General features: G+C 32.5%; 1 protein-coding gene across 1 annotated transcript in view; it reads left to right on the forward strand.

Moving 5' to 3' along the window:
• Nucleotides 1–610: 610 nt before the first annotated feature.
• Nucleotides 611–22,653, forward strand: part of LOC144442586 (putative RNA-binding protein 18) — a 79,935-nt gene continuing 57,892 nt past the window's right edge. Inside the window, exon 1 of the mRNA XM_078131968.1 lies at nt 611–790. Coding sequence (XP_077988094.1) covers nt 693–790 — 98 coding nt within the window. The 5' untranslated portion in view covers nt 611–692. The remainder of the gene's footprint in view (nt 791–22,653) is intronic.

The raw sequence follows: 22,653 nt of genomic DNA on the forward strand, positions 1-22,653 counted from the left end.
TAAATTATGGAATATCTCACGCTTGTTTGGGAATTTTTTTCTCATACTTGGAGGTGATGAGACAAAAATCCCCCAACACCGAATCCGATTTTGGATGTGTGATTCCAGTATTCCCATGGGATCCCATATACAAGGTCTAGCTAAAATCAATCGTACGCAATTACAATTTGTTATGATCATAATAGTGCTTTGCCCCTCCTTAAAAAAGGTAGAAATAAAAAGATTACAATGTATACATTGATCTTAGTCTTACGATCTTAAAATGTTTTTGAGTTTGTTATCATTTTTAATTTTTATCCCCAGTTTCAAGTAATTTCCCAAAGGCTATAACTGAGCTTACCGACTGTTTCGCATGTTATCATTTGCACACAAAGAATAAAGTTATTTTTAAAAATGATTTATTCAAATATAGAATGAAAATAGCTTGGATCTTAACTGTATACCAGCATCATTTATCATTACCGTTTTTATCACAAGACTGTGGTTTTACGATAAACGACATGAGCGCCTTCAGTGTTGAGTCTCTCGTGGACTCACCTGAAAATAGCTTTTAACTTTTTTGTGAGTAACTTAGGTACTCTATTTGTTTTGCTCACCAACTTACGGGAACTTAGAGAGTAACATGGCGTGCTCGTGACACTAAAAATAAGCTGTATCAATAAAAATGATCAGACGGAAACCAGTGCCGTTGGATGAATGAACTAACTGGAACTACTATGGCTGCGTCTTCAGGAGATGGTAGTGGTGGACACCGATTGTGGATCGGCAACCTTGACCCCAGAATAACTGAGTAAGTGAAAATTCTATCCCCGCTTGACAGTAAGTAATTACTCGCGTCACGCAGCGGCGGTTCACGAACGTTTACTGTTTTGTTTACAACTTTTGCTTAAAATTGAGTTATTGAAATTTTCTCGATAGTGTCTTGAATATGTTGACGTGTTGATAATACTTCGTGATATAATACTAATAGAAGCATACGCTCAGGTGTAATACTAGGTGATAATATTGAAATGTGTGAAACCTTCCGGAAACTTTGTACACTGTAGTGGAAGTGAAACGTCAAAATTCTGCTGCAAGCGAACATAAACAAACACTTCAGGGTATACGGTGTATGTACCTATCGCATGTATCGAGAAACGAGGTCTCGGAGCTCCGATGCGACGTTCATAATAAACCCAGAGTTACCTTTAGTGTTGCGTGCCTTGGCTAAGTTTACCCCTGACATTTTAACTGCCACGACATTTTTGTTACGGGTTTCTGCTTTTACACGCATTGTACTATTGACATGATTGTAGCGTTTACGTGAAAACACGCAAATGTATATACGGAGCCAATACACACATCTACATGTAACGGTTATGTATGGTTGAACTTTATTCGTGGCTAACTGTAACTCCTGACACCATAAACCGTCAGATGTGTTTTCAAACACGCAAATTTATTAAAAACAGCTTAGATCCAAACATGCATGCACATGTATAACCTCTACAAACTGTCGAAAGTGAAAAAAAAACACACCTTCAATTTGAAGTTCAAAAATCACCCGTTTGAAATTATGACTGCCACACTCTATTTTGATAGATACTTGTTGTTATTGTTATTGTCAGTTACATTGTCATACGACTGTCATAGTGTTAGCAAGAAAAAATATTTTTCTCTTGCCAAAACTTAATGCTCCATTGAGGCATAATTTCCAAATAACAACAAAATTGGAATTTGTGATGAATTTTAATTCAGTATTCACAAATTTAAGCTAAGACAATTTAATTTAATTAACATTTAATTAATAAAACAATCAATTTTAAACTCTTTTAAATGTTGATGTGTTATCACATATGTTTAACTTTTTTAATAGAAAATTTGAATTGTGTAAATGCTCCTAGTATAGAAATTAATGAACAAGCACTGTTCAAGCGAAGAGTATACAAAAATGTACTTGTATGTTTTAGAATTTCAATGATAAATATTATCTATAAATTACCAAATCTTCGAAAATGTTACAGTAATGTTGTTCGTTATATAGCAGGAGTGAATAAATCCACTGGTCCTGGGTCCGGGATTAGCAATTTTTTTGGGCGGACCACATGAATTTTACCTTGTCTGGTCCGTCGGACCAGTACCTTACTGTTAATAACTATGTTAAAAAGTCGTCTGAATATACAGATTCTTAGGCAAGATTTAATATTTCACATTAGTGGGACCTGTGACCACTAATTCTTTCAACAGGACCACTGGATTTTTAAGGCACTGGTCCGGGGACTACCAGTTCATTATTTGAAAATGATTTGTTCACCCCTGTACAGTCAGTAACATGATAGCACACAGAGCTACATAAATATAATTTCTCTAGTACGGAGAAAGCATACATGTACCGGTACAGTGTATGTATTTTCCTAGACTGTACGTAAGGTACGTTGTGTTGTCCAGACTAGCTGATAGTGTGGCACATTCAGACTTCTTAACCATGAGTGGTGCAGTGGCTGCTAGTGTGGTATGAATGTCTGTATCTTACAGACTACTAGTTTCCTTGCCAGAAAAAATATTAGTTAATTTTAAGTGGTCCTAGTGTATTCCATTATATCAGACTGAGACATGAAAATATTTTATTTATTTGAAAGCTGATAAATTATCAACTTTTGATAGAATTCATGATACTTAATCTCTTGAACCTTAGAGGTCATCACAGAGTTGCCAGTTCTTAAAGTGGACAGATGGATAGGATTGGTATTTATTTTGGATTTTTGATTTATAATATAAAACAACTTTATCATGGCTTCCGAATTGAAAAAAAATAATTTGAAACAACAAAAACTAAGTCTGTGTTTGTAACTCAATACATTGCAAAATGCTAACAAATGTGTAAAAAATGTTTGTATTGTATTGTATTGTACGTATAATAACAAACATTTTACACATTTGCAATTTATCGAGTTATGAGCAAGGACATGACATACATGTAATGTATTGTTTCACATTGATTTTTCAAGTAGGAAACCATGGTAAAATTGTTTTATAGATTTAAAAACCAAAAATAAATACTAAATCCTCATCCATATCATGGCCATTTAAATTCTGATTACTTGACATAGTTTTATAGATTGTTTTATAAATTAAAAATCCAAACTAAATACCAATCCTCATCCATCCAATAGATAAGAATTACTTCATTTCATAAAATTTACTCAATTATTCCAACTTTTAATATTTAATGAGTTTCTTCATTCTGTATTTCAAGCCTTCTCAGTTTCTGTTGTAAGAGTAACATGATATCTCTAAGAGTAAAGTACTATGGCGATCATCTTTATTCAATACCTATACCACAGTCAATATTATCTTGAGTTTGACGCCATCAGAGAGTTTTTTCATTTTTTTTCATTTTGATAATCGGTGAATGGTTAGTAAAGCTGTGTATGTTGAGTATCAAATGTCAACAGGCTTGGAGATGTGCCAGATTCTATTATTATGACTTTAGAACTGTCACTAGTACGATAAAAGAAGAGAACGACAGCTACGATTTATTACGTATACAATTCGGTTTCCTTTCCAGTAATTCAGGTATATATATATTTATGAGATAAGGGTCATTGCACGTATTAGAAGAAGCAGACATGATGCAACGACTTATCTCTCTGGACAACGTAACCATGGCGCCAGGCACTTTTTAATTTTAAAGTGCAGCCTTCATGAAAGTCTTAATCTAAACCACTTTATTTGACGTAAAAATAGTATGTATCAAAGTAGTGCACTAGACTCAAGATTCTCTTTTCCATGTCTCAGCATCTCTAGGTGACTAATATACTGTCTAAGTCCTTGTCTTGTGAATTGAAGAATACAATTGTAAGTTTGCCACAACATACAACCAGTGACATGCAGGCATTTACAGTTGTAAGTTTGTGTATGAACTAATGAGTGGGAAACCAGCGAGATGCATATAACATGTACAACCAATGACAAGCAAGCATTTACAGTTGTACATGTAAGTCTGTGTATTAACAAATGAGTGGGAAACTAGTGAGATACATACAACCAATGACACGTAAGCATTTACAGTTGTAAGTTTGTGTATGAACTAACGAGTGGGAAACTGATGAGATGCATATACATTGTAGATAGCCTCCACACAACATGTGCATGTACATCATGTACCTACAATGTGTACTGTTATACATGTATGTTTGCAAATGTGTATGTCTGTATGTCTGGAGATACATGTATGATAAATTTGTATCACTCAATGTCACAAGCTTAACAAGCTCATTTAAAGGGGGAGGGGGTCTAGCGTCTGCGATTGCTGAGCTTCATTTACATATTTCTAACCAAATTACAGTTACCATCATCTTAGTAAACAGATCCATAAGGTTGGAACGTCATGTTTACCATCATGATTTTACATTGCGTGACCACTACAGTTTTCATTATAGTTTACATCATGTATAAACATGTGTTTTGTACTTGTGAACATTTGTGTGTAGGGAGAGGTATTTTTTATATCCTCAATGAAGAATGTTTTTTAGGCCTAAAACAATAATTGTTTGGTTCAGGTTACCTGACCCCCACTTAGCTTTTCACTGCCGACCCTAAACTTTTTTTTTATGTATTCCAGAAAAAAATAATAAAATAATAAAAATTATGAAGTCTCACAAGAAATAGTGGATGCGGAAACTGACATCAACTTAATTAAAAAGACATTATAAAACTGTTCTTCCAATCTATAATGGCTGCACGTCTGATAGGAAGAAATAAACAACACAGAGACAATGGAAAACAATGGAAAACCTGAACGTGACACTCACACCGGAAAAAAAATGAAAAAAATCAAAAAAAAAATCTACCTACCCCACCTAGTATTCTAAAATTTAGCATACATGTAATCAGAACCACATAATTTTTTTTATTAGGCCTTATTGAGCTTGTGCAATATTGTTTGTGCGATTGTCCCAAAGTACATTGTACTTCTGTCTAATCTGCACGTACCTATACAGGTAATGATGTTACTAATCTGATACATTGAGTTCTGGGTTGATTTACTGCTGATATGTGCTTACAATCCATCATTAGAGACGATACAGTTGTAAAGTTTAGCGTGTGTATCTGAGCTACATGTAATGAGCACAAACCCTGAAATTCCAGTATCATGTATCTGTTATCATTGCTACATGTATATACATTTGTATGTATGTCTGGAGAAATGATAATTACATGTACCATGTTTTGACAGTTTAACAGACCAACTGACATGGTCTGAAGTTTCTAAATCGGTAATGTTGTGTATTGGCTTGATTTACCACTGATAATATGTAGTTACAATGTACATGTACATGTATGACTTGTATCATTAGAGAAAATGCAATTGTAAAGTTAGGTTGTGCATCTGAACTACATGTAATGAGTACAAGCCCTGAAATGCCAGCATCATGTATTTGTTATGTATGTCTGGAGAAATGGCATGTTTAACAGACAACCTAATGTGGTGTGAAATTTCTAAATGTGGTTACCACTTGTATCATTAGAGATCCCCACCAGCAAGATGGCAGGTCTATTTGTACTTTCCCTAGATCTTTCTTAGTCTTACTCTAAACACACAAAATGTAGTCTTGTGTTGTTTGGTGCTGGATTTATTTTGGCTCAGTACGTACGTGCAAAAGTCTTTTCTGTGGAAATATATACAATACATGTAAGTCCCTTTAACATACTCTACAAGTTATGATATTCTTATATACAGCTATGGAAACAGTTGCTATGGAAACAGTGGGCCGACTGAATGAGTTAAATATTTACGAGTAGTGTCTACTTTCTCCTTGCAATTTCCATCAAATTAAAGTGCATCTGACACTTCCTAAGTTGCGATACCGCCAATTTTTCATGCGTCAAAATAAATATTTTTACAGATACCATGTATACATTTGTATATTAGACTACATGTATGGTAATGTATGGTAGCAAGTCACCAAAATATTTTTGTAAACAACCCGTGTTATTTTACCCCTTTGATGTATTACATGTATTTGCCAAGTATCTTTAGTATTATCGATATCTTGTTGTACTCATGAACATATCTCAGGAAACAAGTGCCTGTGGTAAGAACAGAGAATCTAGCCATCATCTGTTGTCTAGCCACTAGGACAATTATAGAACAGTTACTAACCTGTATATGGATATTTTTAATAGGTTTACCAGTGCATAAACTAAATAAATAACATCGCCATTTGTACATGGTACATGCATGTCTAAAAATAATGAGACTATGCAAACAAATGTACCAGTATTTTCTAAAGTTTTTTTTTGCATATTGATTTATTCAGGAGTTTCATTAAGGTCATATAGAATGTATACAGTTCAGCTCCATGTACCTTGTCCACCCTGAAATGTTGTCAACATTTATCTAATATCCAGGGTTGGTGTAGCTTTACTTGAGATGGTATTCTTCATTGTCACAACGTCAATTTGGATCTCTCATCACTTTCCTTGAGCTATTGATTCAGCTTTTTTCCCAGGACACTAAAGAACTGGAATGATTTACATGTATATGTACCCAATGTTATCATAGAACTTCCTATACCGTGGCATTTCAAGGAGGCCAGTCAAGTGAAATAACTTGTTTGCATCTTACAATGATAGATAGACTGTAGAATATGTAGAGTACATGTACTGTTTGTAGTAACCACATCCCCCACATCAGGTTTGCTGGATAGGCTTTGACAAGACTGGAGATACAATTAGAATCAAGAAACCTGAAACAAAGTTTCTTCTGGCTCAACAACATCTTACCAACAACAACAGAGAGATATTTGTTAAGCCAGGAGATAAAATGTAGCAATGTTAGTAAGATATTTGTTTAGCCAAGAGATAAAATGTAGCAATGTTAGTAAGATTTTTGTTTAGCCAGATGATAAAATGTAGCAGTGTTAGTAAGATATTTGTTTAGCCAGATGTTAAAATGTAGCAATGTTAGTAAGATTTTTGGTTAGCCAGATGATAAAATGTAGCAATGTTAGTAAGATTTTTTGTTTTAAGCAAGATAATAAAAATTAAAATGTAGCAGTGTTAGTAAGATTTTTGTTCAGCTTATGTTAAAATGTAGGACTGTTGGTAAGATTTTTGTTTAGCCAGATAATAAATTGTAGCAGTGTTAGTAAGCCAGACAACAGATTATTTCAGGTTTTGCAATTTTAATTGTATTGAGGATGAACTAGTACATGCTGTTTCTACAAATTAGGATGGTATGAGTTACTTTGAAATGTTTCAACAATATTTGAAGAGTTAGGGTTAGTCACAAAAGAAAAAAGTTCCTGTATGTTTTAAAATAAAATAAAAACTTGACGCATTTGTCTTGTTTTTGTTGTTGAAATATACAATGTACATACAATGTATATATGTACATGTAACTCTTTGTGTATGCACATATAACTGACAAATTAAAATACTATCTAATGTTAAAAAATAATTGCTTTGAAGACTCTTCTTGACCAAATTTATCAATTTTTATACCAGCAAAACAATTGTGTTTGTCATTGATGGTCTAGTAAAAGTTAAATTCAAGTCAACACAGTTGTGACTGGTAAACAAGTTGGAAAATGTTTGTAAACAAGTCCCATTTCCTTTTATAATATATGTTTATTGTAGAATTAAACTGTGTATACAGTTGCAATTGGAATATTTTTTTTTTCAATGTTAGATGTGCATGTAATGACTTGTAATAACGTATATGTACACCTTCACAGTATTAAATCACCTGTGGGTAAACATATTTCTCTAGCTCTTAGTATGGTACAATAAATCTAATTAAATTGATTTTTGGGTCCACACCCTAAAATCAGTGCTCCAGTGTTATCATGATTTCAACCTATTACTGCACCACTTTTTGATAAAGGTGAACATGTACAATGACTACTATTGATATTTTAACAATTTTCAGTAAATATATTGTTGTTTGTCTGATTGAAAAAGTACTGGTAATATTCCAGATACAGCTAGTGCAGGTTTAAAGTACGTACAGTCCAGTGTGCCCTCTAAGCCAATTTGATACGCCACTGATGCACACAATTTCTAGTGACGCACCAAAATTTGTTGTTCTCCCATCTCTTACTATGTGGTGACTCACAAGAATCCCAGTTTTCTTCTCATTTTGACTCACAACAACAAAATCTGGCTATCGTTAGAGGGCACACTGGTACAGTCTATCTTTATTTTGGGAACAAAATAATATCTGGTGGTTATGATATTCTGTTCTATAAGACTGCAATGGCTATGTAAAGTACTGAAAGAGCAAGGCTAATTACAGAGGGACTCAAGGAGAACTTTTTTTTTTCAAATGTCAAATGTTACATCTGCAATGGCTTTTAATGAAAGTTTAATATCGTACGAATAATTAAATATAGTTTCGTATAGCCTTTCACTTGTTATACCTGCATGTGTCTGAAGTTGAAAATGTACATCAAAATATATATCGCAGTGGCTTTGTGTGCACGTATAGCCTTCAACAGACTGATGTGTAGTCCCAGTGGTTTGAGTTGATGTATTGTTTATTGCATGCATTGTATAGGTATCTGATCAGTATATATCATGATTCACTAGTAATAAAATCAATTACATCAATCGTAACACCTGGCTAGTGTTCAGCTAGGGTTGCATACATATACATGTATGATGTACATAATTTCATGTAAGTCTCAAGGTAAAATGTACCTCAGGGACAAATTTCCTGCAAATCAAACTCTTTATTGTGATATATAAGCTAGGTTTGAGTCTTTTTCAAATTGTGATGAAAAATGAGGGGTTCACCATCTTGTTTTCTAGAAAATCATTAATCCTGTTTAGTTTTCCATAGAGTTTAATAACACAGTAAATATATTTGGCGGCCATATTGGATTTGGTGGCCATATTGGATTCTAAAATGGCTTAATTTTGATGTCATTTTTGCCTTCATTTTATACGTTTGTCCAATGTGAGTGACCCCTGATTTTTATCTTGATCTTAAGTGAAAATTTTATTTTATTGAATGAATTATCAACGTTTTACATTTTAATTTCCAAGCTGTGGCAATTATTTAAGAAATGCTCCAGTTTAATATTTGATATGGATGAGGATGTTCAGATGATGTCTAAATAAAACAGTATTCAAGGAAAGATGGTTGATGATAGGATTGTGTAAGTCTTCAGTGATTATTTTAAAAACTGCTAGAGGATTTTATTTTAATAGTTTGATGTTTGATTTGGTTGGTTTATACAAATGTACCATTTTATCTCACTGGGACGTCTACATAAATCAGAATCGATGAAGATTTAATATGTCTTTGATAATTATTTAAAAAACTGCTGGAAGGGGTTGTTCATAGGGTGTCTATATAATGTATTAAAAAGTATTGAAGGCAAAATGAACAATGATACGATTAGACTAGTAAAACATTTGATGGGATTGTTTGTCGGATTCCTAAATGAAAAATAATGTTTGATGATGAAGAGCACCAGTGGGTCTTTGGAAAATGATAAAATAGATCGGCATCTTTCGTGTGGGATGTAGAACAAATGTACATTATTAAACATATTCATTATGTAGATGTACCCTTAGGGACGTAAATGTAATGTTTTGAATGATGGAGTATTAAAAACCTTGTTGATGTACATGTAGGATTCTTAAATTAAAAATTGTACGATAATGTGATGATGATGATGATGATGATGAACACCAGTGGGTCTTTTGAAAATGATACAATAGATCGGCATCTTTCATGTAGGACATGTACAAAAAATCTACATGTGATGGTTTAGATGTAACCTTAGGGACATAAACGTGATGTGGGCACAATTGGGTTCTTTGTAGGTTTCTAAGTGAAAAATGTGATATTACCAATGGTGAACGCCATAGGGAAATAGGAAAATGATAAAACAAATCAGTTCTTTTTGTTCATGTGGGATTTTATGGTTTGAAATATACCTGTGGGAACATGAATGTGATATTTGATGGGGTTGTTTGTACATGTAGGTTTGTTTCTAAGTGAAAATTGTGATATTACAGAATGGTGAACACCATTGGGGAATAGGAAAATAATAAAACAAACAAATAAATCAGTTCTTTTCGTTCATGTGGGATTTTATGGTTTAAAATATACCTTTGGGAACATGAATGTGATATTTGATGGGGTTGTTTGTACATGTAGGTTTCCAAATGAAAATTGTGTGAGGGGGAAGTAGTTACTGTAGTACTATGTAGTAGAAATAGAATAATTTATTATAGAGACATGAGGTACATTTTTGTAAAGTATGACAAATCTACAAAAAAAAAGTTACAGTACACAACCTCCCAACTAGATGGACTTATATGTCACCTTAGTGAATAAAACGTAACTAGAACAGATTAAGGAGCTTATTACAGTGAAGGAAGTGTTTATGTACAAGGCAAAACACAGAAGCTATCTCCTAATGTATAAGTTGTCCCTTCTCTTTAAAAATGCTTTCTCAGTAAACCTTGTCATATTTCTCACTTTTATTGACACCAAATACTTGAGGTTTTCACTTTTCTTAACACCAAGTACTTTAGTTTTTCATTGTCATTGAAGTTGAGGCAAAATAGTGAACACCATGTGGGTCTATCAAAAAATATATATGTAATGGCTTAAACATATAGACATGTAATGGCTTAAACATATATATTATGTAATGGCTTAAACATATATATTATGTAATGGCTTAAACATATATATTATATATGTAATGGCTTAAACATATATATTCTGTAATGGCTTAAACATATATATTATATATGTAATGGCTGAAACATATATATTATGTAATGGCTTAAACATATATATTATATATGTAATGGCTGAAACATATATATGTGTAACGTTAGGGACATAAATGTAATCATTGATGAGGTTGTTTGTAGGGTTCTTAAATTATTCTATGATGATGAAGGTCTCAGGAAAATGATCAACTTTATCATATAAGTATTAAAATCAGCTTATATCATGTGGGGTGTTATTCTATATACCTTTTAGGTTTTAGGGACTCAAATGTGATATTTCATAATGGCGTTTGTAGGGTTTATATATAGAAATTGTTTGAGGCAAGCTGATAAAAATCATGAAGTCATGAGAGAAATATGAAGATGGATCAGTTTCTTTTACGCTATCTACATGCTGTGGGTGTCTACAATATATATATATGTATGTCCTTTTCTTTGCTATCTACATTGTACATGTACATGCAGTGGGTGTCTACAATATACAAATGTATAGGTTATGATGAGAAAAGTACTATTTACTTACTATTTTTGAAATGTTAGGATAATTAGACGATTGGTTTATAGCAAAAAAAATGATTTTATTTTCTCAAGTTATTGCAAATTTAATTGCCTATGGATGTGTTTACCTTAGATAGAAGGAGATTTCCCTTAACCTGTTGAACCACTGTAGTATGATCATGAACTGGTGGAGTGTAATAATCTGTAAGATGGGGAGGTAACTTGTTGTTTAATAATTCATACATGATGTTGAGCTAAAATAACCGTTCTCACACTGCATTTCAGACAAAAAATTAGGATTACTATAATCTGTAGATATAAATATAATAAAGAGGACGGTACCAGACTGGACACGTTTTACCACATACATGTACATCTATATTGTATAAGATACCGGTAGTCATATTGAGCAGATGGTATTACAAAATAAAAACCAGTAGTCATGTTTCTATACAAAAATAAATCAATTTATTGCAAATAAATGTCAATAAAAAGATGCGAGAGGTTTATATATTTCTATTGAGTATATTTTCTTGCAATGTTAATAAAGTTGTGTTTTCATTAAAAATATGTGATTATTGGTAATTGAATAAATTTCAATAAAAAGTTACCTAACTCTGTATAAGTTTAACATCAGATACATTACTCATATTGGGCATATGATTATGAATACATTTGCATAATTAATAACAAAAATCATGTTTTCATACAAAAATGCATGGATTTATAATTAAATGAGTAATATAATATTACCAGACTGTGTTTTACAATAGACTGATAAGGTACTCATGGTGAACATTTTCCATACCAGATTTTATTATAATGAAAGCCATATTTTCATACAAAAATACTTGTCAATGAATTTATTTGTACATAAGTGAATTTCAATTAAAGATACCAGACTCGGCATATGTTTTACAATAGACTGATAAGGTACTAACTTATGTTTCACACTCAAGCATTTTGTATTCCAAAACTAATATCGAAAGTTGTATTTTCATATAAAAATGCATGGATTTATTATTAATTAAGTAACTTGCAATAAAATGATGCCAAACTCAGCATACATGTTTGTTTTACCATGACAGTCACAAACCATTAGCGGTCCAAGTGCAACAAACCCGCGGGCTTGCCTGGCGAAAACGGGTGTCATAAAAGTTGTTTGCATCTCTAAAGCTGTTTGTAGCGTTACTTATAATAGCCTAATAAATTGATAACAACTGATATAAGACAGGGATAAGGTTTGCCTCAATTGACTCACTCCTTAGAAATGAACTTACGGTGTGAACTACAATGTTTTACAGCTGTTTACTTGTGTTATGTAAGAGCCCATCATCACATGTGTAAATATTGGTACTCTTTGATAACAAGTCCACTTGCTTGGCTAATGGCTTGTCCCAGTAATGCAATATCTACTGTCCACAAAGTACCGGTACAGGTACATTTTGTAAATATTTCATTACAAAATTGATAGCAACTCATATTTTGATACAAAAATGCTTATAATTGAAATTTAATAAAAGATACCGAACCCGGCATGTTTTCTGATAAAGTACTTATGATGAGCAGTTTCAATAAATTGAATTAAATGCTTGATATTCAAAATCAATAATGATTCATATTTTCTTGAAAAAATATATTAATTTATTTGTAAATAAATTAATTTCAATAAAAGATACCGAACTCAGCATATGTTTTATAACTGATAAAATATTTATGTTGAGCAGTTTTAATAAATTGAATTGAAGCTTGATATCCAAATAAGTAAATAAGTGAATTTCAATAAAAGATTGCGGGCTCGGCATATGTTTGACATACTGATAAGTACTTATTGTTGAGCAGTTTCAATACATTTGATTAAATGCTTGAATTCCAAACAAGAGTCATATTTTCATGAAAAAATATTTACCAATTTATTTGTAAATACGTAAAATTTCATAAAAAGAGACACCAAACTCAATATATCATGTTTTACATGTACAAATGTATAATAGACAATGTACTTATATTTGACCATATTTCATTGCAAGTCATATTTTCACACAAAAAGGCATGGATTTATTTGTAAAGAAGTGATACCAGACTTGAAGCATATGTTTTACAACAGGCAAAGTACTTACATTCAACCTATTTCATTACAAGATTCATATAGCAATTCATATTTTCATACAAAAATACATGGATTTATTCAGTAAAGCAAATTTAGATAGCAAGATACCAGATTCAACATATGTTTTACAATTGACAAAGTACTCTTTATTGAGCATATTTCATTGTAAGACAAAAATAAATCTGGTAATGTATAAAATTGATAGAAAAATGTACCAGACAGAACATGTGTTAGAACTACAACATATTCATGACTGTTCAATATTCCACTACGAGAATAATAATGGTGTATATATTTTCAGATAAAAATAATAATTTATTACAATGTATTTGGAAAATTTATAAATGGCAAAAAAGAAATAGCACTTTAACATAGGTTCTACAAATGATGAGTAAAGTTACCATATTGAGCATACAACATTCAATTACAAATTTAATAATATGTCATTACTTCATTTATGGTTCATTTAATTTATAACTTATGTTTATTGCATTGCATAACATAAATAGTTATTCGTAATTTATTTTCAAAAATTCATATTTTATGATACAAAGTATGATGTAATAAATAATAGTATGTTAACACATAATAAAACTACAGATATGAAATTATATACAGTATATACTAAAAGTATAAGATATATTGTGTTGGTCAGGCTTCTAAACCTACGAGTGCTGGCTGATGAGTGTGCCTTGAATGTCATAGATGTACATTGTATCTTTACCGACTACGTATAATCATGCCTGTGTAAATTGTGTATGTATAATATATAAATATATAGATACATGTATGTATGATATATACTAAATGTATTTTGTAAAAAATAATACTACCAAACTAGAGAGACTTTAGAGTTTCAATTATTCAGCACGATGTTTTTTTATGTCTCACATTTTTGTTTCGAATTATACAAAATACAGAAGTGATAGTGCGCAATCAATAGCACCGATGCACCTCATTGTCAACACAAAGCAACATTATTGTGAGATTAAAACAACGAAAATTCAAACATAAAACATTATTTGTGTTCACAGTGATATACAAAATGTAAAATGTAACATTCCACAAAAATGTATGTGTGCGCACTATTAGTCTGTATTTTGTTTGACTGTATAAATCATAACAAAAAACTTTAAAGTCTCTCTAGTCATGGTAGTACATTGTGTATACATCTTTGATATTGATTAGGTTATGCAAATGTATGCTAATTTATGCTAATGAGTCACTATCCTATCAAGAAATATTGTACACATTTTGTATACATACACAGTAGATAAGTAATGTAGTGCACTTCTTACAACAAATCAATAACTGTACTAAATATGTTTTTAAATACGTTTTTTCATACTGAAAGTGAAAAATCAAAGATTGCCTGGTGTATTTCAAACAAAATAATAACTGATTATTATCAATTGTTACACTCCCAAAGGACGTAACTTGTGTCAGATTTAATTTTATACAATTTCTATTGAATAGATGCCAGTGAATGCTTTCCTGTAGGTAGGTCATTTAAATGCAGCTGTTGACTGTCTAACGCAATTATTACCGTGTAACCTCAATTTTCAATGAATGAATACACGCACTTATTGTACGTGGACATACAGTACGATAAAATACAGAACTTGGAATTATTATTCTGAACACATACATGTATGTTTCAGTATTATAGCAATGGTTTACTGGATTCTTTTAGTATTTTTTTTTCACGGAACACATGATATGCATTTCTACCATTTTACAAAAAAAATGTACGTGTATGTCATATGATGTCGTTTGTAGTATAGTTCATAATAATAATAATAATGATAATGATAATAATAATCTTTATTTATACTGGATAGTTCTTTAGGCATATAAACACTTGTCTTCCAAGAAGTCCAGTGAGGGCCATCCCTCATGGGTTCAGTGTTAATGCAGGAGGAAACCGGAGTGCCCTGGGAAAACCTGCATTGTTCGGTAGAGTCAAACTTAATGACACTCTTCTTACTTACAGCGTGGTAAATTTAATTGAACCCTGAATGGGGTTGGAATCCCGACCGCAGTGGTAAGAGGCAAGTGGTTTAACCACTCGGCCACCGACAACCCTTTTAACATAACATTTTAAGGCTAAACATTATGAATATACAGGGCTCGAAAGAAGGGCGTTTTACCAGACAAGTGATTTGAGGCATTGAAGTGTTTGTCCCAATGGACTCCTAGAATTTCTCAGGGTTTTCAATTATAAATCCTTGACTTACTCATTCTAATATAAGTAAAACTTTTCTGAACCTACTGAAACTTTCAAAGTGATATTTTAACTTATGAATGAAAGCATACAAATGTCTAGTCTGCTTAGATTCCATGGGTTTACTCAAACTGGAAGTAATGTTATGGCAACTCACTTGGTAACAAAAACTGATCAAAAAGGACATCTCAATAAAACATCTCAATAAAGTTTACAAAAAATTATTCACTTTGTGTGTGAACAAGTACTTTCTGATTTGGACAATTTTTTTAAAAATTTCTATATACATGTACATGTATATACTTGTCCAATGGGCAAGAATTTGTTTTTCATTATTTCGAGCCCAGATATAAAAAATATACTGTAATGATCCAGCCTCTTTTAGATTATTAGTAACTTTTGTGTTGATAAATTGCAATTTTGTAATAAATAGAAAATTACATTGTATTAAATTTACCATCACTTAGGAAACATCTGTAGGAACAGATTATGACAATTGATGGTGTCTCAGTTGCCATGCAATTAAATTGTTTCCACAATGTATTTGTTAGAGTGTCGTTGTGTGTACGTAAAGCGTTACCACATAATGTACTTCTTATGATGTGTTGACAATGCGTGTAAAGCGTTACCACATAATGTACATTGTACTTCTTATGATGTCTTTGGTGTGTGTACATAAAGCGTTATCACTTAATGTACCGGTACAATGTACATGTACTTGGACGGTGTGTTGGTGTGTGTACGTGCAGTGTTATCACATAATGTACTTGGACGATATCTTGGTGTATGTATGTGCAGCGTTAGCACATAATATACTTGGACGATATATTGGTGAATGTATGTGCAGCGTTATCACATAATGTACTTGGACGATATCTTGGTGTATGTACGTGCAGTGTTATCACATATTAATGTACTTGGACGATATCTTGGTGTATGTATGTGCAGCGTTATCACATAATGTACTTGGACGATATCTTGGTGTATGTACGTGCAGCGTTATCACATAATGTACTTGGACAATATCTTGGTGTATGTATGTGCAGTGTTATCACATAATGTAACTGGACGATATCTTGGTGTATGTATGTGCAGCGTTATCACATAATGTACTTGGACGATATCTTGGTGTATGTACGTGCAGTGTTATCACATAATGTAACTGGACGATATCTTGGTGTATGTATGTGCAGCGTTATCACATAATGTAACTGGACGATATCTTGGTGTATGTATGTGCAGTGTTATCACATAATGTAACTGGACGATATCTTGGTGTATGTATGTGCAGCGTTATCACATAATGTACTTGGACGATATCTTGGTGTATGTATGTGCAGTGTTAGCACATAATATACTTGGACAATATCTTGGTGTATGTATGTGCAGCGTTACCACATAATGTACTTGGACGATATCTTGGTGTATGTACGTGCAACGTTATCGCATAATGTACTTGGACGATATCTTGGTGTATGTACGTGCAGTGTTATCACATAATGTACTTGGACGATATCTTGGTGAATGTACATGTATGTGCAACATTATCACATAATGTACTTGGACGATATCTTGGTGTATGTACGTGTACGTGCAGCGTTATCACATAATGTACTTGGACGATATCTTGGTGTATGTACGTGCAGCGTTATCACATAATGTACTTGGACGATATTTTGGTGTATGTACGTGCAGCGTCATCACATAATATACTTCTTATGATATGTTGGTGCGTGATTCATCAGTTTAGAGCTTTGTGCAGTACATATACATTGTAGCTTGTGAAATTGATAAAATGTTTCTTTTCTAATAAATCAATAATTCATTAAAAAAAAGTTAATTTGACACTGGTTATTTTATAGATGGCTTGTCAAGCAATTCTTCGGAGAATCAATAAGGTATTTTGTTTAGCCTAAAAAGTAATTTCATTTTACGTGCGTACTTCTATAAATACCAATAATGATAGACATTCTGACATCAATTTAGAGGACGCAGCAATATATGAATTTAAAATGACAACTTTGTTATTTTTGATGCAATTTTGATATATGAATTATGATTATATATTGTGTACCTTTAGCATTCAATTAACTACATGTTCTGGACATGATATACATATAGTGTCCGACATTTGGAACGTAATTGAGTCAAAAACGATTTGATATACCAACTAGTTTTGTATCTCAGCGAGCTTTTTGTCAATTTTAATGGAGTAAAAGAGTTCTTTTCTTCTATAACTGTTTCCTGAAGTCAAAGGAAAACCCATGCAGTCAGACTTATTTCTGCCTTTAGTGCTCTTGCAAATTGCGTACTGCTCAGCTATCAACTGGCATTATATCATTTAGTTTGATGAAATAGCACCTCTGTCAAATCTTATAATGAGGCCCTACTGCACTTACATGTGTTCTGCCATTTCGGGAATTTCCTGCAAGGGATTGTGGGAAAACCTGGCAGGAAATCATACCGTATACATGTAGTTACCATAGTCTTAGACAAAGAGAATTTTCTCTAATGCAGTTATACATACTACATACATGTAGCCTAGAATTCAGTCGTATCATAGGGATTATGCCCTTGCCCTTGCTCTTCCCCTACCATGACTGGTATTTTTGCTATAACAGTCAGATATTCAGACAAAAAATTACGATTTCTCATAGTGACTTTGAATACTGGTAATCATGTATATATCATAGAGCTCAACCCTTTTGGTTGGTTCTAATCTCATGGTGATGATATTGACATCACATCACAGCAGGTGGAATTAAAACTCAAATTAGAATTTGTGCTTGTTTTCTGGCCATAACTTCATTAAAGCAATACACTTTTAGCAAAATACCAGGCATGGTGGGGGGAAAGTGAGAGAAAATCCCCATATCACTTGATTCCAGGCTACATTGTTCAACATGTACATGTAGGTGAATATACATGTACATTTGCAGTTGTTTCATATTGAACAGAAATGGGTTCTTTCACACCTGAATTTACATACTCACTTATATTGAAGCTAAACTTTTTCACACCTCTGGTTACTCAACACCTCCAGTAAATTTGGATCATTCTGTCAGATCCAGTTAGATACTGAAGAAGGACAAATGATTTGTTTAAACATGTCTGTTTGTCAATCAAAAGAGGAAGAAGAGAACTTGTTTATGAATCGTAATGCTTCCATGATGATATACATAAGAAATGGTTTCATTTTAATGTAAAGTATAGTTTTGAATGATTGCCTTGCCATGGTAATCACATGACTATAATCTACAACAAGAACCATCATTTGAAATTAAAGAGACATGTAATCCTACTGGTTTAGTCATAAAAATAAAATCTACCGAATAAACCATTATTTGAAGATAATCCTACTGGCTTAGTCATGATAATAAAATCTACTGAATAAACCATTATTTGAAGATAATCCTACTGGTTTAGTCATAAAAATAAAATCTACTGAATAAACCATTATTTGAAGATAATCCTACTGGCTTAGTCATGATAATAAAATCTACTGAATAAACCATTATTTGAAGATAATCCTACTGGTTTAGTCATAAAAATAAAATCTACCGAATAAACCATTATTTGAAGATAATCCTACTGGCTTAGTCATGATAATAAAATCTACTGAATAAACCATTATTTGAAGATAATCCTACTGGTTTAGTCATAAAAATAAAATCTACTGAATAAACCATTATTTGAAGATAATCCTACTGGTTTAGTCATGATAATAAAATCTACTGAATAAACCATTATTTGAAGATAATCCTACTGGTTTAGTCATGATAATAAAATCTACTGAATAAACCATTATTTGAAGATAATCCTACTGGTTTAGTCATGATAATAAAATCTACTGAATTAACCATTATTTGAAGGTAATCCTACTGGTTTAGTCATAAAAATAAAATCTACTGAATAAACCATTATTTGAAGATAATCCTACTGGCTTAGTCATAAAAATAAAATCTACCAAACAAACCATTATTTGAAGATAATCCTACTGGCTGAGTCATAACAATAAAATCTACTGAATAAACCATTATTTGAAGATAATCCTACTGGCTTAGTCATAAAAATAAAATCTACCGAACAAACCATTATTTGAAGATAATCCTACTGGATTAGTCATGATAATAAAATCTACCAAACAAACCATCATTTAAAGATAATCCTGCTGGATTAGTCAAAAAAAAAAAATGATTTTAAGAGCACACCCAGGGTAGTTTATTAGTTAGACTAAGAATCTTCTGAGCCAGCTCTGAACAAACCATCATATGTAGATGATATTGATAATTTTCATTTGCTATTTGCTGAATGTGTTTTCCCTAATCATACTGGGCATTGTTGTTTCTTATTGGTATAATGACGCCATATATCAAGTGAAGTATTAGTTTTGACCTGCTGTGACGCCTCTGTGATTATAAATATAAGATCATAAATTTTAAGAGCGCTTACTGAAGGCAGTATATAGTTAGACTAATAATCTTCTGAGCCAGCTCTGAAGAAATCATCATTCCGTAGATGACTCTGCTCATTTTAATTTGCTATTTGCTGAATGTGTTTTCTCTGATCACACTGTCATTGTTGTTTCGTATTGCTATAATGACTTCATATTATACATGTATCAAGGGAAGTATTAGTTTTGACCTGCTGTGACACCTCTGTAATTATAAAAAATAAAATGATAATTTTAAGAGCCTATACCCAGGGTAGTTTATTGGTTAGACTAATAATCTTCTGAGACAGCTCTTCCAAATTGCCTTACAAAAAAAAGTAACAGGAAATTAAGTGCCCTAATTAAGGCAAATTACTGTCATTTCTTGGTTGCCATGTCAACATGCATGGTTTGCGAAAATAATGTATTTCCATGACAGCCTACTGTACACATCGGGTACTGTCAGCTTCACTGTTTGTCCCAATTTGTAGTACTGCTTGATGTTGATACATTTACATGTACATTATGCTTTTTTTTTTACTTTTTCATTACTTTTTCATAGCACCCTTATATGTCATAGTCGGTCGATTTAAAAAAACCATCTTCATGTTTTTCTGCCTCTCCATTTCTTCTTCTCTATCTTCTTTTTATTGGATTCCTGGTAACGAGCCATTTCCAAGTTTGTCTACACAATTAGCATATTCTCAGACCCCCCCCCCCCCCCCCCCCCTCCCACCTTTTCTGCCAAATAATAAGTTTGGGCGAAAATAATTTTTTTAAATTTTGATGTCAGAGCTGAATATTTGGGCCGGTCGCCTAACTCCCACCAATGTCCTATTTGCATGTGAGTTGTCTATAGCACGGTGTAGTCTTTGTTATTCTCAAAATTTTCTTTACCACAAAGTAACTGACATGTAATGTACATTTACATGGGCATGCATGTGTTGTACAACTTGCACTAACTTCTACATGTGTACTAATTTAAAATACAATGTTATGTGATATGTCTTGTATGAATGCAGAAATGAAACTTGTACATGTATTGAGTACTGTCACCTGAACATGTCACAGTGTTTCATCTGAAATTTGATTTGAAACTTACACCACAAGTCAGGTAAGTAAATCTTGATCTGATTACAAGAAACAGAATCCAGTTATATAACGCTATATATACTTACTTGAAACTCAACACTCTAACCGTTTAGATCAACTTGTAGCGTACATGTATAACCGTCAATGGTCTTCCATCAATTTGATAAATTGTTACGATACGTTCTGTTACAAATATGTACAAAATGTACAGTCATGTACATTGTATACAGTGACTTGTATCCATTCTTACAAGCCAGAGAGATGTATTTCTGACACTAGCCTCCGTAGCGGGCTGGATGAATAATCTGGCATGCATTCTTTCCACACAACCTGAGTGCGTATTCTCATCAGTTTAAATCATCTCATGAATATTCATTGTGCAACCAGGAATATATTATTTCTGATTTCCATCATGCAGTAGCCCATAGCAAAGATACCCCATTTAAAGGCACAAGATCAAGTTGATATTTCTCTGAAGTCGCAAGTACATTGTACATATAATTGTAGGTAATGTAAAAATCATGAAGTGACTCTCTGGAACCCATAGGTTATGAAAATGTCTGTATTTCCTGGAGTAGAGTTCCTCTTCAATAAATTGGATAAGTTACAATGACACAAATAATGACAAAAAATAGTCTGAATATTTCTGTAAATGTTCTTAACCATCCAGAGATGAAGTTAATAATGAAGTAATTATAATCTATCCTACAGTTGCCATTCAAAACAACAGCAAGTCCAGTAGGATAAAGTACAGAGCTAAAGCAACGAATCACTGGGATACACCTAATATCAACTAAGAAATATCATGTCCGCAGACAGACAGACAGACAGACAGACACCCTTACATGTACATACATGTACACACCCACACACACACACACCCACATACATACATGTACATGACATGTACATACACCCCGTTCCTCGCCAAGCAATTAGTTGCTTTGTGTACGCACTCAGTCGTACTAGCCTTGTCACATGATGAATTGCTTCGTGCATTGCCCCGTGTAACATCGCCTTTTGAGAAATTCATGTACATTCGTAGAAAACAAGGCTACATGTACGTTGCAGATAATGAGTTATAATGACAAAAAATAATGACATTAACCCTACAAATTGTTTTTGAACAATTTCACAAAGTATTTACGAAAGCTTAAAATAAAACAAAATTAATGCGAACTGATATCTATAACATTATTATCAGAGCTACATCATGTAATGGAAGTAATGAAAGTGTATTTATGATTAATTTAGGTAAAAATTAAAGTTGAATAGCATGAATAGCAACTAAGCAATTACCGTTAATGACTTACAGAAGTCTAATATTTAAAAGATTTTAATGGTAAACTTTGTAATTTGTCATTTGTATATTGGGGAATCTTTTAAAGTTCATATTTCATTTTAAAGACATAAACAGTGTGTATATTTCTATATTGTATCGTCATCTATATTTCAATATGTGTTAAGTGTATGGAACCATGTCATTCTAATTTCTCTTATAGGAGAGATACTAAAGTTTTCTTGTGTCTTATATCTTATATCTCGTATGTAATA

This window comes from Glandiceps talaboti, chromosome 11, assembly GCF_964340395.1.
Source record: "Glandiceps talaboti chromosome 11, keGlaTala1.1, whole genome shotgun sequence".
Taxonomy (NCBI): Eukaryota; Metazoa; Hemichordata; class Enteropneusta; family Spengelidae; genus Glandiceps; species Glandiceps talaboti.